The 25,306-nt window shown below is 38.3% G+C and overlaps 1 protein-coding gene across 7 annotated transcripts in view; it reads left to right on the forward strand.

Moving 5' to 3' along the window:
- SPICE1 (spindle and centriole associated protein 1) overlaps window positions 1-25,306 on the forward strand; it is a 76,572-nt gene that overhangs the window by 31,829 nt on the left and 19,437 nt on the right. For 3 of the 7 annotated variants that reach the window (XM_040224056.1, XM_040224063.1, XM_040224082.1), the window contains 7 exons: window positions 2,337-2,480; window positions 8,289-8,391; window positions 8,596-8,702; window positions 11,282-11,397; window positions 22,836-22,978; window positions 23,169-23,306; window positions 23,775-24,040. In XM_040224056.1, the coding sequence (XP_040079990.1) occupies window positions 2,337-2,480; window positions 8,289-8,391; window positions 8,596-8,702; window positions 11,282-11,397; window positions 22,836-22,978; window positions 23,169-23,306; window positions 23,775-24,040 (1,017 nt within the window). Of the gene's footprint in view, window positions 1-2,336; window positions 2,481-8,288; window positions 8,392-8,595; window positions 8,703-11,281; window positions 11,398-14,365; window positions 14,480-22,835; window positions 22,979-23,168; window positions 23,307-23,774; window positions 24,041-25,306 lie in introns of all 7 variants that reach the window. The other 4 variants (XM_040224034.1, XM_040224048.1, XM_040224043.1 and 1 more) reach the window with 2 other exon arrangements.

The raw sequence follows: 25,306 nt of genomic DNA on the forward strand, positions 1-25,306 counted from the left end.
CCTTGAACGTGCCGTGTATATTTCCACATTTGAGCCCCAGGTCATGCTATTCTATTTATTTGGAATGGTTTCCCTACTTTCTTCTCCTGTTCAAATGTTACTTTGCTTCTTTATCCTAGTTCAGGTTTTACTTTAAAAAAGTTTCTACTATAGATTTGTTATTTTTTAAACAGCTTTATTCAGATGTAATTCACATAACATAAAATCTACTCTTTAAAAGTGCATGATTCATTGCTTTTTAGCATATTCACAGAGTGATGCAACCATCATCACTTTCTAATTCTGTAATATTTTCATCACTCCCTCCCCAAAGTAACCCTTCCCCCATTAACAGTCTCTGAGCCATGCACCTCCAATCCCTGGCAACAATTAATCTGTTTTGTCTATGGATTTGCCTATTCTGGGTATTTCATATACATGCAATATAGTATGTTTCCCTGTATATCTGGCTTCTTTGTTTTAGTGTAATGTTTTCAAGTTTCATCTGTATTATAGCATGTATCAGTACTTCGTTCCTTCTTATTGCCAAATACTATTTCATTTATGGACATACCATGTTTTATTTATCATTAGTTGTTGGGCATTTGGGTTGTTTTTATTTTTTTTTGACAGTTATAAATAATGCTGCTGTGAATATGCATGTACTAGTTTCTGTGTGAACATATACTTTTAGTCTCTTGAGTGTATACCTGGAAGTGGAATTCTAAGTCATATAATTTTTCTATATTTAATTTTCTGAGGAAGTGCCCAACTATTTTCCAAAGTGGCTGTCCTGTTTACATTCTCATTAGCATGTAATGAGAGGTTGCATTTGTTCCACATCCCTTGCTGATATTTGTCATTATCGTCTTTGTGGTTTTAGTTCACCTAGAGGGTATAAAGTGGAATCGCATTGTGGTTTCAGTTTGCATTTCCCTAATGACTAATGATGTTGCGTATCTTTTATATATACTTATTGACCATTTGTAGTGTCTTCTGTGTTCAAATCCCTTAGCTATTTAAAAATTGCCACAGGAAATATGTGACAGCTATGAACTGGGCTTAGTGAAGAGAGGGACATAAAATATAAAATAAAAGTAAAATTGGATTATTTGTGTTTTTATTGCATAATAGTTCTTTATATAGTCTTTATATTTCTTATCAGATATATGATTTGCAAATGTTTTCTTCCATTCTGTTGGTTGTGGTTTTACTTTCTTGATGGTATCCTTTGAAACATAAAAGTTGTACATTTTATGAAGTCCAGTTGATCTATTTTTTTAGTCACTTGTATCTTTAGTGTCATATCTAAGAAATCGTTGTCTCACCGTGGTTCACAGATATTTACTTCTGTGTTTTCATTTAGGAGTTTAAAAGTTTTAGCTTTTACGTTTCATCCATTTTGAGTTAATTTTTGTATAAGGAGTCCATCTTCATTCTTTTGCAAATGGATATCCAGTTGTCTAAGCACCGTTTATTACAAAGACTATTCTTTTGGCACTGAATTGTCTTGGCGCCCTTGTTGAAAGTCAGCTGTCTATAAATATGAGGGTTTATTTTGGACTCAGATTTATACACATAGATCTCTGTGCATCCTCATGCTACTGCCATACTCTCTGTGAGTTTTGTAGCAAGTTTGAAGTCTTACTCTTTGAAGCTGCCCAACAGTTACTTTCACCTCTGAACTGTTGTGCTTACTAGCTACATAAGACATTGAGTATATGCCATCTAATGCATGGCATCTATCTTTATATGTATATGTCCAATCTCTCCGGGCATATTGTTAGTGTTTTTGATGGATAAAGGCCATATCTTATATGTCTTTGTGGGCCTAGGAATCTTAATCATAGTAGGTACTCATTAAATGTTTGTTGAGGATAATAATGATGCCCAAATGACTTAAAATCCTGTATTATGAAAAATTTCAAACTCATGGGGAAGTGGAGACAAAAGTAAAAAGAGCTACCATATACTGTTCACCTAGATAAAATAGTTGTGAACATTTTGCCATAGTTGTTTCATTTATCATACCCTTTACTTCTTCACTGAAGCATTTTAAGCAAAGCCCAGAGGACATGTTATTTTGTCTACTAGCTTGTTTTATTATTTTATTTTTTGGCCACACCCTGTGGCTGGTGGGATCTAATTTCCTGACCAGGGATTGAACCTGGGCCACAACAGTGAAAGCCTGGAATCCAACCCACTAGGCCACCAGGGAACTCTCTGGGTCTACTAGTTTTAGATACTTCTTTTTTAAAAAATAATTTTTGAAAATTTAGGAGTTGGTGAAAATTTTGATCGTGAATATAAGTTCTTTGCTCTTGAAACATTCTTTCATATATTTTTCTTCTATATAGATCCGTCGTCATGAAATACACAAATCAAAGAATAGAGCATTGGTCCACTGGGAGCTCCAAGAAAAAGCTTTGAAGAGGAAATGGAAGAAGCAGAAACCGGAAATTTCTAATCTTGAGAAAAGGAGATTGTCTATCATGAAGGAGGTAATGATAAACTGCATTATCCATAGAATTAGAAAGGGCAGAAGAGACAAGTAGATGTCTCTCCTTCCCCTCATATCTATTGATGTTGGAGAGACTTTAATCATTATCATGTCCTTATACAGTGGTCTCCCTGGAGAAGGGAATGGCAACCCACTCCAGTATTCTTGCCTGGAAAATCCCATGGACAAAGGATCCTGGCAGGTTACAGTCCATGGGGTCACAAAGAGTTGGGCATGATTTAATGACTGAGCACGCACAAAAGCACACAATGATGTACAGGTGGTCTTTGGATAAAGGAGCAGAGTGAGGATTACAGTCTAGTTTCATAGTTTAAACTCCTGCTGGTGCACTGGGACGACCCAGAGGGATGGTACGGGGAGGGAGGTGGGAGGGGGGTGCAGGATAGGGAACACGTGGCAGATTCATGTTGATGTATGGCAAAATCAATACAATATTGTAAAGTAATTAACCTCCAATTAAAATAAATAAATTTATATTTGAAAAAAAATCCTGCTCTACAGCTTACTAGCTGTATATTTGAAAGAATGTTTCGGGAACAAAGAACTTATAGTCACAGTCAAAATTTTCTTACTAGCTCACATGGTCACTAGCCATGTGACCTTAAATTACTGACTTCTCAGCCTGAATTTCCTTATGGTAAACTGGAATAACACTACTTGCCTGATTGTATTATTATGAGATTTCAGTGATAAAATACTAATAAAGTGATTAGTATGGTCCTTGGCACATAATTAGTGCTATATATATATTTAGGCTGCTATAATTGTTTTTCTCGGTTCAACAGCCATGCTGTTAAATTATTTTGCAAAAAAAAAAAAAAAAATGTGAGCTTGTCAGTTGCTTTTATTTGATTTAATCTTTTGCCAGATGTAGAGTGTTTGAATAAGTAATCAGAGTGTGTATGAATAAGCAATATGGAAAATAAGAAGAAACTACAGAAGAAAAACCTTTTTATTTGGGCTGAAATCATTGTAAAAGAAATGCCCTTTTTCTTCTTGTTCAGTGTTGGCGCTTATGACACTTGTCTGTCTGGGTGACCTACTGTAGCTTCAAGTTACATTCTATGTTTTGAGGAATTTGTTAGGCTTCCTAGTGAAATATGAACGTCTTGACTTTCTATAACATGAGAAGAATTATATCTCCCAAATAAATGTTTGCACAAGCTTGTAAAAAGAACAACGGATTGAGAGAGAATGATTCTTTAGAGGTATGTATCTTTTGGTGACCTTAGATAAGTCACGTGCTTTTAAATATTATGTGGTAATTCTCTGTGAAAGAGCTGAGAACACAGATCTGGCCAGGGAAAAGGGTGACTTTGAGTCACCCAAAAGTCACTTTGAGGTGACTCTGGGCTTTTGTTTCCCCTCCCTAGTAGTCCCTGCTCACGTCCCAAATCTCTTATACCTGGTAAGTTGTGGTAGAATTAGGGGTTGAAGAGGAGTGGTCAGAGAGGGTGAGTGAAGTTTCTTTGCCTTCTGTCTCTAATGCTGCTTCCTCATATTCTCATGTAATGTCTCTCAACCCTGATTCTAATTTCTATTAAAAAAAATTCCCATTCAAAACACAGTATCTGGATTCAGACATACTTACACTCGGATATTCTGGTTCAGTAGATCTAGGATGTGGCCCTTCTTGGGGATTTTTCAGACTTTTGCTATGTAATTTTTAATATTTCGCTAGGGCTGAGAATCTCTGCTATTAGTGGGATTTAGACATTTCCATTTAACAACATATTTCGGAGTTTTTGCTGTGTTAGTATTTAGAAATCTACCTTTTCTTTTTATTGGCGAGGTTGTATATGGATGTACCACAATGTATTTATCTAGTGCTTTATTGGTGGTCATTTGGGATGTGTGTTAGAGTATGGTACAGCATCTGGGAAAAAAAGGCCCCAGAGTATAGTGGTTTGAAAAAATAGAAATCTGTTCCTCTGGTATGGAACAACTCAGAGGTACATGGTAGTTGGTAGAGAGCTCTCCAGTCCTTTATTACAGGGCATCCATGTCTGACTGCAGAGCGGTTGCCTCCTGCTTCCTTGAGCTGTTTCCCAGGCAGCAGGAAGAGGGTAAGATAGTACATGCTGCTCCTTTTATGCATCACCCAGAAGCTCTGGCTTCTCTCCATTTTCCAAAACTTCATCAAGTGACCATTCTCACCTAGGAGGGTGGTTGGGAAATTAGCTGTGTACCTGGCGAACTTGGGAGTTTCCCTGTTAAGGAGAAAATGGAAAGAAAGGATATTGATGGATAAGTCTGTCACCCACAGAATATTTCCTGCCTTGTCATGGAAATAATGTAATGAATATCCTTGAATATGTTTTTGAGTGCATGTATAAATATATTTGGGGCTTCCCAGGTGGCTCTAGTGGGAAAGAACTTGCCTGCCAATGCAGGAGACATAGAGATGTGGGTTTAATCCCTGGGTCAAGAAGATCCCCTGGAAAAGGGCATGGCAACCCACTCCAGTATTCTTGCCTGGAGAATCCCATGGACAGAGGAGCCTTGCGGGCTACTATGAGACCATGGGGTCTCATAGAGTCGGACATGACTGAAGCGACTTGGCCTCGCATGCATGCATAGATTTGTAGGATAAATTCTTGAAAGTGAAATTGCTGAGTCAAAGGATACATACATCTATTATTTCAGTGTTGCTGTATTATGTCTAATAAGGGATGTCAGGGGATCAGCTGAGGAGGCCTCCTTGGGCATATCCGCCTGGACGTCATCATGATGTGTCAGAGCTACCAGCACCCATCCCCAAGAAGCTGGGCTCCTACATCAGCTTAAATTACGAGAAAAGCTCTTTAACCAGCGTAATCTTAGATTTCATTTGCTGTATGATGCACCCGTGCTGTGGGCATCAAGCAAGCAAGGGTCCAAATCCAAATCAGAGACAGCAAGGCTTTGATAAGGATTTTAATCATCCCAACAATATAGTAACTAACTTATAGTCTCCTTAAATTTTCCCAGTGCTGTCTGGTTTTTATTACCAGGGAACAAAACTGTTAGCATGAGAAGTTTCAAATACTGTTTTTTAAGGGACTTTTATCTTTTGAAAATCCAAGATATGTTCTCTTAATACCATTCATAAGTTTGGCTTTGTGCTCTGCAAACCCATCTGGGGAAGTAATATATACAGATGGGCCTGCAGAGATTGATTTTCCTGTCATAAGGGTGAGTTTTATCATAGAGAAGTAGTAAAGAAATCCAGAAAGAGGAAGAGGAAACCATTGCACTGACCTCTGGCCACTGAAGCCATCTGCCACCAGGAGCCTGTGCAGGGACCAGCAGGGAGAGGGTTTCAGGACAGTGGATTTACTGGAGACCTCACTATAATTAACCTCAGGTCTTAAAACAACTTTTTAAATTGAAATATAGTTGATTTATAATGCTGTGTTGGTTTCATGTGTACAGCAAAGTGATTGTTATGCATGTATATGAACACTGGGGTGCATGTATCTTTTTGAATTAAAAGTTTTCATCTACTCTGGATATATGCCCAGGAGTGGGATTGCTGGATGATATGGTAACTCTGTTTCTAGTTTTTTAAGATTTTAGTCCTCAACTTTTTGGCACCAGGGACCAGTTTCATGGAAGACCATTTTTCCACAGACCAGGGACGGGGGGATGGTTTCGGGATGATTCAAGAACATTATATTTATTGTGCACTTTATTTCTGTTTGTTATTGCATTGGCTCCACCTCAGATCACCATGCATTAGATCCTAGCGGCTGGGGACCCCTGTTTTAAGGAACCTCCATACTGTTCTCCATAGTGGCTGCACCAGTTTACATTCCCACCAACAGTGTAGGAGGGTTCCCTTTTTTCCACACCCACTCCAGCATTTATTATTTGTAGACTTTTTGATGGTAGCTATTCTGACTGGTGTGAGGTGGTCCCTTGTTGTAGGTTTATTTGCGTTTCTCTAATAATTAGCAATGTTGAGCATATCAGGTCTTGGTATGGTAAAGTTATTCTGCAACAATCTGCTTCTGACAATTTATATTTCTTTAATTTGATAGGATGTCAGTGCCTTTTTAAAAAATTAAAACAGTAAACTTTTAAAACTGCCATTAAGAAATACACCTTGTATAATTTTTCTAGTGTAAGTGGTAGATTATAATGCTCCATGCATTTTCTTTCTTAAACTCTTATTGCATGTACTGCAAGATGGCTAACCAGGGATGGAAATTTAAGTTGTAACCATGTTCTCAGATATCCCGAGAGTTGTAGACAGATTTGCAGTGTGTCAACAACCTTATAACACCGTGTGTGTTGGGGAAGTGGTTGTACTTCATTTATATATCAGGAAACTAAGTTTAAAGAGGTTGGATTTTGCTTGGTATCTCTTGACTGGGCCTAGGATGCCAGTCTTCTGACTCCAAATGTGCTCTTTGCCTTATGCCATTCCAAAGCTTACTCTTTGTGGGAGGACAGATTCAGGACCTTATTCTCACCACCTTGAGCCAGCCAACCTGCTTGACTTTAGCAGGGGAAGTAGGGGAAAAAGAAAGTGACTTGTTATTTTTCTTCATGTCAGAAAACAATAACCAAGGTCATATTATATACTTGTTTCCATGGTCCAGAGAAATTCTGGTAAGGGCATTTTTTCCCAGATGTTTTGATATGAATCAGTGTTGGGAACTGGTCAGTTGCCAATTTTGAAACTCCTTTCAACCCAAGCATGCCATCTGGTGGCGGTGGGTAGAGTTCACTTCTTTTACTCTACTCTGTATCCTTGCTTATAAGTAGGAAGGTTCCTGAGTTGAAAGTACATGATCAGAGACTGCTGTAATGATATTTTTTGAGTTCTCATTTTTCCAGGATAAAAACTGGAGGAGAATGGATACATGAATACGTGTGACTGAGTCCTTTTGCTGTCTACCTGAAACAGCATTGTTAATCGGCTATACTCCAGTACAAAAAAAAAAAAAAATGGCGTGTCTCAAAAAAAAAGCAAACCAGCTTGTTTACAAATGCAGAAGCATCGCTTTTTTGTTTATTGCCCCCCAACTCACGTCTAACATTGTGTTTTTTAAGTTATGGGTCTTGACCCATTAGTGGATTATGAAATCACTTTAGTGGTCAAAGCACCAAAGATTCACACATCTGAGTTTATGGCAAAGATGCATATGTTTACTGAATTTTTCAACTGTGGATCACAACCTGTTTATGGATTATAAAATGGAGTTAGTGGGTTGCAACCATCATTTGAAAACTAGAAAATAAAAAGAAAATATAAGAGTGGTTCTCAAAGAGTAAGGTTAAGCAAAACTTTTATTTTGGTGTATATTTACATTTACCTTTACATTTGTGTGTGGACTGGGTCATACTTTAATAATGTATTTCTTTGGGTTGAAGCCAAGCATTTAAAATCCACTCATTTCCTTCTCCAATTATGGTAGTGGCTCAGTGGTAAAGAATCTGCCTGCCAATGCAGGAGACGTGGGTTCGATCCCTGGGTGGGGAAGATCCTCAGGAATAGCAAATGGCAACTCACTCTAATATTCTTGTCTGGGAAATCTGCAGCCCACCAGCCTGCAGCCCACCAGCCTCCTCTGTCCATGAGTTCACAGAGTCGGACAGGACTGAGTGATTTCACTTATAGACTGAACAACAACAAATTGTTGTAATAGCCCCATCTACTGGTACTTAACAATATTGCCACTGAGGATTTTAGATTATTTTTATACTCCTGAATAGGATTTTCCTTTGTGATTTGTTGAGTATATATGTGTATATATATATTTTTTCCCTGAACAATAATGTTTATCATTAACATGTCTAGATTCTTTCTGATCAATACCAGCTGCAGGATGTATTGGAAAAATCTGATCATTTGATGGCAACAGCAAAAGATCTATTTGTTGATTTTCCTCGCAGGCGCACAGGTAAAGTAGTCATGTCAAACAAAAGTTTCTTTATCTTATTAACCACAGCTCACACCTGGCTCTTTGAAAGAATATCATGTTATAATAAACGTGAGTTGCTGTTATTAAAGATTTCCATATGATGATTCACTTACGGCAGTGTAGAGTGCATGTGAAGTCAGTTTAAACGAAACATCATCATCATGGCTCATTTTCCTTCTGCAGGATTTCCGAATGTAACAATGGCTCCGGAGTCCTCTCAGAGTCCCATTGTGGTCAGTCAGGACCCTGTCACCCAGGCCATCCGTAGCGAATCTGTTATAGAGCCTCAGGTAATGTGCTTTGCTCACAGCCATAATGCTCATGCTAAAACTAAGTTGATGTAGATTGGTATTGTGGTAAACATTTCAAAAGCTTTAATATCGAAATACTGAGATGTGGTTGCTAGAAATATTCTTACTCAAGCATGTTGCCCTTTCGGTGAGTGATGCTTATACTAAATGAGATAGGACTGGAGAATAGTAGCTAACCTGTATTGAATGATTACCTTGGAGGTAGTTACTATTATTATCCCCATTTAGCAGATGAAACGGAGAAGGCAATGGCACCCCACTCCAGTACTCTTGCCTGGAGAATCCCAGGGACAGAGGAGCCTGGTGGGCTGCTGTCTGTGAGGTCGCACAGAGTTGGACACAACTGAAGTGACTTAGCAGCAGCAGTAGCAGCAGATGAAAAACAGACTCTGAAAAATTAAGTGACTTGTCCAAGCTGACATAGCTAGTTAGCATGAGAGATGGCACTCAAATCTAGGCTGTCTGGCGCCTTAAGATTATAGTCCATGGGGTCACAAAGAGTTGGACATGTATATATGCATGGGCTTCCCAGGTGGCTCAGTGGTACAGAATCCGCCTGCCAGTGCAGGAGTTCAATCCCTGGATTAGAAAGATTCCCCGAAGGAGGAAATGGCAACCCACTGCAGTATTCTTGCCTGGAAAGTCTCACGGGTAGAGGAGCCTGGCAGTCTACAGTCCCATAGGGTCACAAAGAGTTGGATATGACCGAGTGACTGAGTAAGCACGCATAGGACTCAGTACCTGTTTAATGCAATTTCCTAAGTTATTTATATTTTCTATGAAAAAAAAAGAGAATCATCAGTTAGACGGATGATCCTAAGGAATTACAAAGTCCAGAATCATATAAGTGTACTGTTTACTACTTACAAAGGCAATTAAGTAGAATGTTGTACATATTTTTAATAGCTAAAGCCCATTAGCCATATCCCTAGCCAAAGGCCAGGGATATGTATGTATGTTTTGGCAGTTATTACAAAGTTAGCTTTCAGACGATCATGTGATGAGGGTGGGGAAGTAGCAAGAGTCAGGGTTAGAGAGAAAGGAAGGAGCTGGGTCATGAAGGACTAGTGAACCTGAGAGCAAGAGTAGAGCCGCTAAAGGATTTTAAGAAGAGCGCTGTTATGGTGAAATTGACAGTCATGTGGAAAATGGATTGGAGAGGGAGGGGGAGGACTGGTGAGAGGGTCTTGTTAAAAGACTCAGATTGGAATCTTGGTGAGAAGTGATGAGGACTGACCCAAAGCATGGCAGTAGGGGAGGAGGTAAAGGGGAAGAGGGATAGATTTGAGAGCTCAAAAAGGGGTAGAATTGACAAGTTTGGGTGACTGATTGGATGTGGTGGGTAAAGAAGAAGGATAATTTCCAGTCTGCTGGCTTGAGAATCTGAGTAGATGGTTATGCTCTTCATGGTCTTGATAATATGGCGGGAACAAGGTTTCTGGAAGAATGATAAGGGAGGCTTGCTGCTGTTGCTGCTAAGTCGCTTCAGTTGTGTCCAACTCTGTGCAACCCCATAGACACCCACCAGGCTCCCCGTCCCTGGATTCTCCAGGCAAGAACACTGGAGTGGGTTGCCATTTCCTTCTCAAATGCATGAAAGTGAAAAAGTGAAAGTGAAGTCGCTCAGTTGTGTCTGACTCTTAGCAACCCCATGGACTGCAGCCTACCAGGCTCCTCCATCCATGGGATTTTCCAGGCAAGAGTACTGGAGTGGGTTGCCATTGCCTTCTCCTAAGGGAAATGATAAATTTTAGACTTGATTGGTATTTATGTGTAGGTTGTTCTCCTCTAGATATCTCTTAGGCAGCTGGACATGAATGTTGAGGGCTCAAGAGACATCTGGGTGAAGATAGAGGTTTGGAGATTAATAGCATTTGGCTTGTAATTGCACCTTGGAATTAGATGTAAACATCAAAAATACATCAAGTGAGAGGAGGATGACATTAAATAGAGGGGAAGGATAGAAAAAGAACCAGGGAAAGAGATTGGGAAGGAATGGCTAAAAGAAAAAGAAAAACCAAGAAAATAATGGTATCCCGGAAGTGAAAAAGAAAAGTTTATAAAGAAGATTTTGAAGAAAGGAAGTGAGTTGCCATTGATATCTAATGAGTGAGAAGTAATGGAAGGCAAAGACAGAAATATCCATTTGATTTGAGAACAAGTGTGTTGATGTTTACCATGTAGAGAACAGTTTACACCGAGTGGCAGGGCAGAAGCAAAGTTGAAGGGTACAAGTGGTGAATGAGAAGTGGGGGCAGATCTTTCAAAAAGTTTATGGCACAAAAAGGGAAGATAAATGGTAGCTCAAGGTCAGTACAGGGTCAGGATAAGATGGGAGAGACTTACATTTAAAGGTGGATGAACTGAAGCTAGTAAGGAGAGGTTGAAAATGGAGAGAGAAGGGGCAGTTGATGGATCAGAGGAAGTAAGAGGGTTTGGTTTCTAGACCAGGTGTGGAGGGATTTGCCTTAGAAGGAAGGACCTCTCTTCTCTTATGACAAAAAGAAACAAAAGATAAAGGTGTATGTAACCGGTCTGTGTTGTTATTTAATTTTAAGGCTCTTAACGAGGTAGATGATGATGAACAAGAAGGAACTGGTAACAGCCAGTCAGAAGAAAGTGAGAATGAGTTGGATAACTCTCTAAGCTCTCAGTCAAATGCAAATGCAGGAACGTAAGTATATATGGCATAAATATCTACAGTGCTTCCTTTTTTCCAAGGCCATCTCTCCCCTCCCCAGCTTTATTGAGGTATAATTGATAGGTAATGTTGTATAAGTTTAAGGTGCGCAACTTGCTGATTTGGTATACTTATATACTGCAAAATGGCTACCATCATACCATTAAGTGAGGGGTGGTTAATACCTCCACCGTATCATCTAATTACCATTTCTTCTTTGTGGTGAAAACATTTGCGATCTTCTCACTTAGTACCAGTCTGTAAGTCTGTTTTGTAAATAAGTTCATTTGTATCTTCTTTTTTTTTTAGATTCCACATATAAGTGATACCATCTGATATTTGTTTTTCTCTGTCTGACTTACTTCACTTAGTCTCATTATCTCTAGGTCCTTCTGTGTTGCTGCAAATAGCATTATTTTGTTCATATTTACGGCTGAGTAGTATTCTATTGTGTGTATATACCACATCTTTATCCATTCATCTATTGATGGACACTTAGATTGCTTCCATGTCTTGTCTGTTGTAAATAGTGCTGCAGTAAACATTGGGATGCATGTATCTTTTTGAAGTAGTATTTTCTCTGGATATATGCCCAGGACTGAGATTGCTGGATCATCTGGTGGCTCTGTTTCTAGTTTTTCAAGGAATCACCCTACTGTTCTCCGTAGTGGCTGCACCAGTTTACAGTCCCACCAACAGTGGGGGAGGGTTCCCTTTTCTCCCCACCCGCTCCAGCATTTATTGTTTGTAGACTTCTTGTTGATGGTCATTCTCACTGGCCTGAGGTGATATCTCATTGTAGGTTGATTTGCATTTCTCTAATAATTAGCAGTGTTGAGCGTCTTTTCATCTGCTTTTTGCCATCTGTATGCCTTCTTTGGAGAAGTCTCTGTTCAGATCTTCTGCCCACTTTTTTTGATTGGGTTGTTTGCTGCTTTGATATGTATCTGAGTGAGCTGTTTGCCTATTTTGGAGAGTCACTTTATTTGCAAATATTTTCTCCCATCCTTTGGATAGTCTTTTTCTTTTGTTTATGGCTTCCTTGCTGTGCAAAAGCTTTTGAGTTTAATTAGGTTCTATTTGTTTATTTTTGTTTTGATTACTGTAGCTTTGTAATATTGTGTGAAGTCTGGGAGGGTTGTGCCTCCTGCTGTGTTCTTTTTCCCCAGGATTGCTTTGGCAATTCTGGGTCTTTCACGGTTTCATATACATTTTAGGATTATTTGTTCTAGTTCTGTGAAAAATGTCATGGGTAGTTTGATAGGGACCACATTAAATCTGTAGATTGCTTTGGGTATTATGGCAATTTTAACAATATTAATTCTTCTAATCCAAGAGCATGGGATATCTTTCCATTTCATGTGAAGTTGACTCCTCTACAGAGGTTGCAAATTCTAATGTCTACCAGCTGATCAGTCACAGTTCTTAGTGGGCTCTGCAGGCCCAGATCCTCCAACTTTTTAAAGGAAAACAGAAAATATAGAAACCTAATTTTTAAATTTTGGAAACTTTGAATGTAAAAAAAAAAGAAAATCAAACTATGTGTGAAACACTGTTAGAGCCAAACAAAGCACATTTTCTGCCTAGAGGCATCCCTCTGGTTGCAGTTTTCAACCTCTGCCGCTGGGACTTTTGAGAGCTGCAGTTAAAGGCACCACTAGGGGATGCCTTGTTGATCAGTTCCTGAGGACTTGATGCAGAAACTCCAGAAGAAAAAAGTTGCGGGGCGCATCTGAGATGCTTCACCATCATTGTCTGCGTCTCGTCACGGCAAATGGCATGTGCTTTTATTCGGTAATTTTCCTTATTTGACACTCTCATTATTTGGATATTTCCATGGTTTCTAATACAAGAATTTGCAATCTTTTGTAAAACATTTTTTTTCTCTCTTTGTAGTCAACCAGAGTCATTTCTTCTTTGTGATCATTAAAACCTGGCCTTTGGTAAAACCCATATCAGCTTTCTGGATTAGCCTTCAGTATCTCTATCAGGGATTGTGGAATCTTGAGGAAAGCAGAGGCACTAAGACAAAGCAGAAATTTTAAATGAGATCTATGCGTTGTTGCATTTGTTGAAGCAGTATGAAGAGAGGACTCCTTTATTAAAAGTCTACTTAATTATTTCCCATCTTTCACTATTAACCATGGAAAAGTAAAGTGTGAGTGGGTTTTCATTTGGGAGGAGGTTTGCTCTGGGTCTGTGCAGCTTCAGAATTTAAATTTCTGCTGATTATTCTTTAAACACTGCCCTCAGCTCAAAACTGTCTCAACTACAGAGCTGTCTTACACTGATACAGAGCAGGTATAAAAGCACCTGTACTTGTGTTATCCAAAGGAAAAAATACTTAGGGAACTTTTTACTTTTCAGGAGGAAAGGCTAAGAAGCAGATGTCCCTGTGTGACAAAGGGCTTTGTGAGCTTCAACAGATCAGGACAGAGCCACCCTGGGAGGGTAGGAGGAAACATGAAGAGGGCCCCCTGCAGAATTCTTAGGTTAGCTGCCAGAACTCCAGAGGCCAACTCTCACATATACGCAGCGGGACTGTAAAAGTTACAGGCTCAGCAGCTTTATGGTTTTCCATAGGGTCATGGGAGCTGTGTTCCCTTTTTGTTTGGTTTCCTTAAAAGATGAATGGAATGAGGGCTTTCCGAGACTTGGGGTAGTCCTCAAAATCTTGAGGTAGAACCTATGGTGGTGAAAGGTTCACAGCCCAAGGAAAGAAAGTGAGAAAAAATGCAAATGTAAGTGCTGAGAAGAGACCAGGTGGCCAGAGCGTAGCTGATCCATTCAGTGATCTCAGAAAGGAAATTGATTCCAGAAATGTACATGAACAAGCCACTTTGTGTAGATTATTTCTCCAGGCTTCCTGAACTGGGGGCATTATAGTCACTATGAATGTTGATTCCCATTACCAAAATAGATAAGACACCAGGGCTAAACTGTATGTCTGTGTACTACTCAGCAGGGTATTCAGCACAGTAAATGAGGTAGTAGCCTTGGAGGAGTCCGTTTCCCATGCAGAAGACAAAGCCTCTGAAAAGGAATACATCTGGAAAAGGCCTCCCTGTAGTGAGCAGTGAGTAAGCAAATGCCCTACTGGTCTTGGAAGATCTCCTGGGTCGGGGGGTGGAGGGTGGCTGTGGCTCTCTGTGAGGACAAGGACACTGGAGGCGGAGGTACTAGGGAGTTCTCATTGATGTGAGCTGTCCTAGAGGCCACCATTTTGATGCCAAGCTGATTTCAGTGTGTTATATTGATATTCTGCTACCTTTCTGAACCTTGGTTGAGTTAGTTATAGCATTGGTTTTCTAGGGTTTTCCAGGTCTCCTATCACGTCATCGGGCTTCCCTGGTGGCTCAGAGGTTAAAGCGTCTGCCTGCAATGCGGGAGACCCGGGTTCGATCCCTGGGTCGGGAAGATCCCCTGGAGAAGGAAATGGCAATCCACTCCAGTATTCTTGCCTGGAGAATCCCATGGAGGGAGGAGCCTGGTAGGCTACAGTCCATGGGGTCGCAAACAGTCGGACACGACTGAGTGACTTCACTTTTACTTATCTTGTCATCTGCAAATAGACATAGTTTTGTTTTCTGAGTCTTTTATCACTAGCTTGTTTCTTTTGTATACTGCAGTAGCTAAGAGACAGTGGTAAATGATGGTGGAAATAGTGGGCATTGGGCATCGGGCATCCTTGTTTTGCTCCTGATCTGTGAAAATGATACTTTTGTTTCCTCTTTAGTAAAGTGCTAGCTTCAGTACTCAGGTCTTTTTTTTTAAACAAAAACAATGCTAGGGTTTGAAAGATGTTTATCTTTCAAATCCTGTTTTCTTGAATGTTTTTATCAGAAATGAATGTTGAATTTTCTCAAAGACTTTAACATTTGTAGATAATCATATGTGTTTCCTGGTTAAATCTATTAGTATGGTTCTTTATGTTATAAATGCCTTTTTGAAGTATTCTTGAATTCCTGAAATAAATTCCACTTGGCATAATTTTATTGTTGTGGTATTGGATATTGTTTGTTAATATTTAATAGTATTCTTGCATTAATATTCATAAATGATATTATCTATAATTTTAAAATGTATAGTATCAGATTGAGGTGACAGTGTTATACTTGATTTTATAAGATGCATCTGTTGGAAAGTTTTCTAACTTTTTAAGTTCTGGAACAATTTATGTAGCATTGGGACTATCTGTACTTTGAGCGTTTGGTAGAATTCCCCTGTGAAACTGTTTGAGCCTGGTGCTTTTTTTTGTGGGGAAGTACCATAATAACTTTTGTTTCTTCTATGAAGATTGGATTATATAAGCCTTCTATATCTCTTGATGTCAATTTTGATAAATTACATTTTCTCATAAAATTATCCATTTCATCTAGATTTATGAATGTATGTCCATTGAGGTGTGCAAATAATCTCTATACTTCTGGAAAATGTCTTTTGTTTTCTTAACTAGAGCTGTAATTTTTCTGATTTCTTCCTTATCAATTTTTGCTTTTATCTTTATTATAATCTTCTTTGTGCTTTTTTTAATAAGCTTTTTGAGTTGAGAATGTAATGCATTTATTTTCATTATTTTATTTTTATTGATAAGCATGTTTAAGGTTCAGATTTTTTCCATGATCACTGCCTTAAATGTGTACTACACAACCAAATATGTGATGTTTTATTATTTTAGAAATTAATTTCAGTTTATATTTGCTCTTTTACCTAAGAACTATTTAATAGTTTTTGTAGTTTTTTTTTTTTTTTCCATTTTTAAGCTTCCAGATAGAAGAGTCTCTTGGTTTTCTTATATAGTTATGCAGCCAGAGTGTGGTTTGTAATATTTCTACTTATGGAATTTAATAATGTTTTCTTTGTGACTGGAATGTATGATCAAATTTTTGTGAATGTCCATGTGTGTGTTTGAAAAGAAGGTATATTCTCTATTAATAAAATATAAAGTTCTTTATGTATATCCATAAGATCTACCTTATTGATTATATTGTATATGTCTTCTATATCCTTATTTTTGCCTTAGCTTGTATTGAGAGTGGTGTTTTAAAGTCTCTCACTATTACTGTTTGTTTCTTTGCATTTGATGTTTAAGTATATGTAATTCTGTTTGGAGTTAAATACCATCCTTATAAAGGCGGTTATTTTTTGATACGTGGATATCCATGTATATTATATCTTCATTGTGAATCATGGCTTTTAGCATTATAAATTGGCTAACAAGTCAAGTTAGTGTCTCTTGGCTTCAGTTGTACTTTGATAACAGGAACAAAGCCTCTGCGTTTTTTCTTGTTTCTAATCTCCCGGATCTTCTTTGCTTATTCTTTTAGTTTTTCTGAATTATTGTGTTCTAAATGTGTCTCTGTATTTAACATAGAATTGGATCTTGCCTTGTTAGCCAATTTGAAAATCATTTTTTTTTAATTGGTGAAGTAGGCTTATAACATGTATTGATATGATTGATATATTTGGTGTCAACTTTGTCATTATTTTATGATACTGAGGGTATTATACTTTAATTATAATTTTCCTTCTTTATGTGAGATGACTTCTCTGTTTTTTAAAAAAGTTTCATTGGCATTTAGGAAGTTTGTAGTTTTTGTTCTCGCTCGTTTCTTTATATCACCTTTCTGTAGAGCCTTTAGCCCCGTGTTTTCTTACTTAAGCTTTCACTGTCAGGTTTCAGTGGTGTTTCTGACTTTCACCTACTACCTGTGCAGCAAGTGGGTTATGCTGCATTCCCATTTCTTCCCTGCTTTTCTCTCCATCCTCATCCCCATTTTTGAACTGCATTTTTTTCCTTTAACGGAGCATGAAACATTTACATATTATTTTTCCTCTTATATCTCTATTTTTGTTTTTGTTCTTGAGCTATAATTAAATATATCAAATGCTCATCATCAGTCCCTTTATGATGTGTCCTTAGTTAACTCTTGGCTGATTCTTTCATACAAAGTTTATGCCATAGGACTTGTGAATTCAGTTTTCCTTGAGTTTTTTCAAGTTGAGAAGTTTTTGTATGGCTTTGATATTTGAAGGACATTTTGGCTGGATATAAAATCTATGGTTCCTATTTTGTTTCCTTAACATTCTTAAAAATGTTACTCCATTCTTGGTTTGCTTGGAATGGTTTTTTTGGGAAGTCTGATGCTAGGATAATTTTCTTGCCCTTTTCTTCCCCTTGTAAAGAATCTGGCATTTTTATCTAGTGACTTGATTTCTTTTATCTTTAAAATTTAAATTTCGCTAAACTATATTTTAGATTACCTTTCCAGGTCAATTTTTCCTTTTCCAACACAGTTGGCCCTTTCTTATATTTATATATGGGCCCTTTCCTGTATGTAGGAAATATGTATATATTCAGTTCTTTTCTTTCTTTCTTTTTTGGCCTTAAAAGTTTTCTTTGATTATAGTTGTAGTTTTAAGTATTAGTTCTAAATCACTGTTTCGTTTTTCTTTTTCAGAAACTCCCCTTATATACACAAAAAGTTTTTCCTGGTTTCCCTCTTTAGGCACTTTCTCTTTGACCTTTTGTAGTCTTCTTAATCTTAATTTTATTCTTTTTGTTGTTTTTCTGTAGTTCTTTAATGTGGCTTATTAAATGTTTGTTTAACAATTCTTCAATGGACACGTTGTAATTTAACCTTTATTTCTGACATAGTTTTTCTCTGATTTCTTTCTTCAGTTTAATCAGTTCTTTTATTTCTTCCTGTTCTTTGTCCATTTCTGGTTTTAGTTTTAGAATTTCTGATTAAAGAAATGCTTTTTAAAGTATATTTAATTCTACTTAAAGTATTATATTATGGTTTACTTCTGCTTTTTTCTGCATGTTGTGGGCAGGAATTTCATTAGCTGAAATATTTCAGTTTCAGTCTTCTGGTTTGATATACTGCGTTTGTTATACTGAACATTTTGTGGAGAGGATTGGGAGTTTGGGGTGATTTTTCTCTCAGTTAGAGTGATGCACAACTTCTTTAAAGCCTTTTTTTTTTTTTTTTTTTTTAAGAAAAAAAAGTACTGGTAGCTTAAAGGTGGCCTCTCCTCCAATATCGTGGCTCTGTTTTGTCTTGCAGGTGCAGGTCTTTTGCCCCCTTTTCCCTCCAGCACTCAGCCTCCAAAGTGCATCTTTCCTTTTCTGTTAATTCTCTTCTCCTTAAGAAGTGATGCCTTCCCAAGACTACCACCTTGGCTTCTGCACACTTCCTGGTCGGGTTATGATTGCCCAGTGTTTTCTTTTTTTTTAAAGTGTTTGCATACTTAGAGTGGACTTTTTCTTTCTAGAGGTAATGTTTGACACCGTTAGGCTCTCAGCTTTCCTTTTCTCTTTGGAGTCATTTTGATCTGCCCCCATTCTTTGCAAAGGTTTCCTGCAGGAACTCAAGAAATACCTTTGTTGGAGCTTGATGCTTATTTTTATACTTAGAGGCAGTTTGAAGTTAGTAGTATTCTCTCTTCCAATAATACAGAAGGTTTGGGTTGTGTGCTGTTGTATTTGCTTTTCTGTCTCACTGTACAGTGTTTGGAGGATACGTAGAGTAATTCAAGTTTAGCTGGTCACCATTTTCTTCAGAATACCTGGAAATATGTATCATCTTTTAGGTGCTTTTCTTTCAGAACCTAAATGTAACAGATCTTGTACAGAATTACTTTTATTCTTCACACTTGAAGTAAATAATTGTTTTCATTGAGCAGATTAAGATTAGTTTTATCTGATTAGTTGTTTGAAAAGGCAGTTTCTAACTTATGAATACCTTATGTCTCAAAATGTTACTTATTGACTGCTGAGCATGGGGTATTAATAGAAGATGAATTAGACTTGGAATCTGGGGACTGAGCCTTTGGTTACTTACTATTTAGATCATCTCTGGGCTTCATTTCCTCAGTTGTAGAATATGAGGAAGGTAGAAAATAAGACTTCTAAGGTGCCTTCTGGTCTGAAAATTTCTGTGAATTCTGTGAGTTCTTGTGAGCACGGAATTGATTTATTATATGATAATATTATACATTATCAATAAATCTGTAACCCAATCCTCAGAAATCTCTACTGAGTCATTGGTGTTTTGGGGGGTCAGCACATTCCAAGTGAGGAAGCAATGGCTGTAAGCCTTTCTCTTACTTAACCCTTACCACTACCTTACTTCCTCTGTAGACCTTTGTATTACAGGCTAGGGAGAGGAAGAGATGATGTTGGAGGCATTCATCATGTGAAAAAAGGAAGAAAGAATTGAGAAGAAGAAATCCCAAGTGGCAGACACCAAATGACAAGGAAAATTGCTCTTTCCAGTAGGCTTGGGTAGCTTCTTTTGGATGGGATGTAAATTAGAGAAGCTGATATTCCTAAGTTGTCTCTGAAATAAAGTCATTCAAATACTGTTATAATTGATGCTGCCATAAAAGAGAATTGGTGTACTTGTCCTTCTCTCCAGAGCCTGCTTTCCTAACAGTGACTCCTAATTTGAGCATCTTTTGCAATCTGAAGAGTAAGGACTTCTCAAATCAAGTCCTGGTTTCTTTTTGCTTAAGAGTTCTTCTCTCAGTTCCTCTCTTTACTCTTGGGTTTCAGCAAGAAGAAAAGCAGGCTGCATGTTCAGCGCGTGCGTGTACATGCGTGGTCGCTTCAGTCTCGACTCTCTGTGACCCTGTGAGCTAGCCTGCCAGACTCTCTGTCCATGGGGATTCTCCAGGCAGGAATACTGGAGTGGGTTTCCCCCGTGTTGGCAGGCAGGTTCGCCACCGTCTCCACCTGCACGTTCAGTACTTTTCCTTGTAAACCGTGACAGATAAATGTCCAGTTTCATTGCTTACAAATTCTGCTTCCCCACACAACTCAGGTTGTCTACTGCTTTATAGTAAGGATTGCCTTTTTCCCAGTTTCCAACATGTTCCTCATTTTCTTCAGAATCCTCACCAGAAGCTTCTTTAATATCCATATTTCTACCAACATTCTATTTATGATGATACGTTGTTTTCTCAGATGATACAGGCTTTCTCTACCATGCTCCTCACTTCCTCTTGAGTCTTCAACGGAAGAATCTTTAACATTCATATTTCTACCAATAATCTTTTTAAGGCAATCAGGTTTTTTCTGTTCTTGTTCAGAACTTCAGTTGCTGAGTCATGTCCAGCTCTTTGCAATCCCATGGACTGCAGCACACCAGGCTCCTCTGTCCTCCAATTATCTCCCAGAGTTTGCTCAGATTTGTAAGGCAGTGATATGATCCATGGAAAGGAGGCTTTTTCTATCATTCACTTAAAAATTGTTCTAGCCTTTATTCATTATCCAGTTCCAAAGCTACTTTCATATTTTTAGGTATTTGTTACATCAGCACTCCGTATCTCGATACCAAAATCTGTATTAATTTTCTGGAGCTGTGTTAACAAATTTCTACAAACTTGGTGGCTTCGAACAGCAGATATTTATTCTCTCACAGTTCTAGGGGCCAGAAACCCTAAATCAGTTTCACTAGACTAAAGTGACGATGTTGGTATTGCCACGTTCCCTCTGGGTACTCTAAGCGAGAATCCATTCCTTACCTCTCTCAGCTTCTGGTGGCTGAAGGAGTTCTTTGGCTTGTGTCCACATCACTCCAGTCTCTGCCTTCACTTTCATGTCACCTTCTCTGCTTGTGTGCATCAAAATCTCCCTCTGCTTCCCTCTTAAGGATGCATATGATTGCATTCAGGGCCCACTTGGAGAATCCAGAACCATCTCCCTATCTCAGGATCCTTAGCTTAATCACACCTGCAAAGTTCCTTCTTAGTCAGATAAGGTAACATTCACGAATTCCAGGGATTAAGTTATGCATGTCTTTTTAGAGGGCCATTCTTAAGCCTACCATAGATAGTACTGGATTATTATTTTGTGGTTGCTGTTTGATACAACCTGATTATTGAAAGTATTAACATTAGGCAACAGTAATGGAGTTCAAACTGGTTTGGATTTTCCCAAGTTGTACAGAAATCTCATTATGACTCTTTTCTTAGGATTTGTCCTGAAGGTTGTATTTAGACCTAACTCATACTATACAATGCAGGAGACCCAGGTTCAATCCCTGGGTTGGGAAGATCCCTTGGAGAAGGAAATGGCAACCCACTCCAGTATTTTTGCCTGGAGAATCCCATGGACAGAGGAGCCTGGCAGGCTATAATCCATGGGGTCGCAAGAGTTGGACAGGACTTGGTGACTAAACCCCCACCACCTATACTGTGTTGCAGTAGGAGTCTTCTTGATGCTTTGATGACTAGGCATATGTGCTTAGACCACATTACAAGCCTTTTGTTAATTAAACTTTGTAGCAGCTAGTGTTCAATGTGCTGTCCACAGGTTGCTTGAAAGCAGCTCCACTAGGTTAAGGTTTTTGGAGTCACTTCCTCTGTTGTTTTAAATAAGACTTCCTCTGTTGTTTTCTCATAACAGTTTCATTGATTTATAGTTCATATACCATACAATCTACCCATTTAAAGTATAATATTAACAGAGTTTGAGATTTTTTTTAGCATATTCATTGAATTGTGTGACCCATAATCAGTTTCAGAACATTTTCATTACCCTCAAAAGAAGCCCCACACTCTTTGATAGTCAGATCCCATTTTCTCCCAAACCTTTCAGCCCACAGTCTAATCTATTAAATGATTGTGTGTGTGTGTGTTTTGTAATCTCTGTAGATTTGCCTATTCTTGACATTTTCTATATAGAATCATGCAAAATGTGATCTTTCGTGTCTGGTGTCCATCACATGTTTTCAAGATTCATCCATATTTGTAGTGTGTTAGCACTTCTTTTTTTTTTTTTTTTAACCACTGAATAATGTTCTTTTGTATGAACAGAACACATTTTATTCATTCATCAGCTGGTAGACATTTGGGTTGTTTCTATTTTTAGCACCCTCCCCTTTGAAATATTAGCCCAGTTGGGAAATAGGCAAACAAATCAGACAACTAGAGATTGAAAAATCAGGTTTATCACTGATAAAGATGGTTACAGCAAAGGCTTCTCTTTCTCACCCCCTGCACTGCAGCTCTTCTCATTCCCCTTCCTGCCTCCCTGACACACAGGGGCAGAATCTGCTCCAGTCACTTTACTTTAGTGATGAGCAGAGACTGTGCTAGGAGAACCAGCTCCTTCATCAAAACCATGTACTTTCTCTAGAGAAAGAGAGGGGAGGATGGAGCCTATAGCACAAAACTTCAGAAAGGGCAGATCACTCTTGTTTTGGTAGCCATCCTAGCTAGGAAACTGGAAGGGAGATGAACAGTACCTGCTAATACCAAGAAGACTGGCATTTTAGTTCTTACCTTGTAAATTAAAGCAAAACATATTTCTCTTTGATTATGAATTATTAAATGTTTCTTCACATCAAACATGTAGACAGTTGAACAAGTTAAATGATAGTACTTACTAATGCTAACATAACTTGTTTTCCTGTAATTTATAGGTTTCTCCACCAAATAAAGGAAGAAAATTCTGAGTTAATTAATAAACTATGGACTGATATTCAGCAGAAAGTAGCAACACAGTCACAAATAACAGCCTCTTCAGGAACTCCATCATCTGCTTCTCCATCAGGAGAACAAAAAGGTTTGGTTCCCCCTGCTGCATTATTTCTCCCAGAGGAGTAGCTTACTTTCTTTCTTAAACCCAGCAATTTTTAAAGGAATGTTACTTGGTTTTTACTGTCTTAGCCTGATTGGTAAATACTGATTGACTTGTTGATTGAGATGCTTAAAGATACTTTTGTTGTTCACTTGAGATTCTTTTGGAATTGTAGCTGCGTTGAATGCTACCAATGCTGTTAAGAGAATCCATACGAGGCTTCAACCTGAAGAAGCTACTGAGACTCTAGACTCAAGCTATGTTGTGGGACAGGTGCTAAACTCAAGGAAGCAAAAACAGCTGCTAAACAAAGGTTCAGTCTCTTAATTGACAAAATGGGTTATTATGACTCAGGGAACTCAAACAGGGGCTCTGTACCAACCTACGGAGGGGTGGGATGGGGAGGTGATACACATTTAAAAATAAATAAATAAAATAAATTCTCTGTTTTGGAAGCATAAAACAAAACAACTATGTAACTTGATATAGCTATCTTAGCTTCTTAGTACATGTCTCAGATTCATCCAGTGAGATCGTGCAGAGTGAGAGGTTGTTGAATGGTAGCCATTTAGTGCCTCCTTTTTTTACCATGTAACTCTAGAAGGGTGATTCTCATTCATTTATTACAGATAGTATAAATCTGGTTTAAACAGTATAGATTCTTTATGAGAAAATGATACCTTCTATAAAAAAACCTTTTATAAACTGTGAGCAACAGTCAAACGTTTTTGTAGTTTAATTTTTCCTGGTCTTAACGGAGAATGACTTCTGTCATTATCAGTGAAAAGAAAACCAGATTCACGTGCTCCTTCCAAACAGAAGAGTAGCGTGTTATCAGCCAGCACAGCCTCCACAGACTTACCAAGTAGCAGTAACCCCAGCCTGGATGTCCTCAAACACATGATACATGAAGTGGAACATGAAATAGAAGAATACGAACGGTGGACAGGCCGCGAGGTCCAGGGACTCCAGAACAGTCAGGGTCTCACCGGCTTCACCCTGTCCCTCGTGAGCTCACTCTGTCGCCTGGTTCGGTACCTTAAAGAGGTAAGGTTATTAGCGTCTACTCTTCTAGTAAACTGATGGCAGAATTGGGTAGGTTTTTCCCCTCTACACTGAAATTATTGCGTTCTCCAAATAAAGTATTGTCAAATTTGAGTAGCTTTGTTTAAAATGCCTCAGCTTTGGATTATCTGTTGGAAAGGTTTATCCTCTTAATTTTCCTCTACATCCTGATAAAGATATGCCAGATAAGTGGTGTTGATTTTAGTTTGGTAAATAGGTAATAACTAAGTGATAATTAGTTAGGTCAATCTGCTATAAATATGATTATATCTTGTGCTAATAGTTAATATTACTGTTCAGCAGTTATAGATTAATTTAACTACTAATCGTGTCCTCATTCTACTTCTTTTCTCTGCTTGCTACACCCACTTCAGTTCAGTTTGGTGAGTGGTATACTTGTGATCTGTAGACACAGATCAGGAAAATTCTTTTCTGATTCCTCCAGCTCCATTTTTCTTTGTCAAGATTGCTTTGGCTAGGGACTTCCCTCATGGTCCAGTGGTTTAGAATCTGCCTGGCAATGCAGGGGACGTGAATTAGATCCCTGGCTGGGAAACTAAGATCCCACATGTCACAGAGCAACTGAGCCCGTGTGCCGCAACTACTGCGACTGTGCGCTCTGGAGCCTGTATGCCACAACTAGAGAGGGCACTGCACGATCCCTGTGTTGCAGTGAAGATCCTGCATGCTGCAACTAAGACCTGATGGAGCCAAATATGTTTTAAAAGAGATTGCTTTGGCTATTTGGGGACTTTTGTGTTTCTATACAGATTTTAAGATTTTTTTGTCTTAGATTTGCAAAAAAATGACATTGGTAACTTAATAGACACTACGTTAAATCTGTAGATTACTTTGGGTAGTATAGTCATTTTGATAATACTGATTCTTCCAATGCAAGAACATGGTATATCTTTCTATCCGTTTGTGTCATTTTCAATTTCTTTTATCAGTGACTTATGGTTTATGCAGGTCTTTTGTCTCCTTAGGTAGGTTTATTCCTAGGTGTTTTCCTCTTTTTGATGTGATAGTAAATGGAATAGTTTCCTTAATTTCTCTTTCTGATTTTTTTTATAGTAAGTGTATAGAAATGTATTAATTTTATATAATACAACTTTACCAAATGTATTGATGAGCTCTAGTAGTTTTCTACTAGCATCTTTAGGATTTTCTACGTAGTAGTAGTATTAGTCACTCAGTTGTGTCTGACTCTTTGTGACCCCATGGATTGTAGCCTGTCAGGCTCCTCTG

The sequence above is a fragment of the Oryx dammah genome, unplaced genomic scaffold, assembly GCF_014754425.2.
Source record: "Oryx dammah isolate SB20612 unplaced genomic scaffold, SCBI_Odam_1.1 HiC_scaffold_2, whole genome shotgun sequence".
NCBI lineage: Eukaryota > Metazoa > Chordata > Mammalia > Artiodactyla > Bovidae > Oryx > Oryx dammah.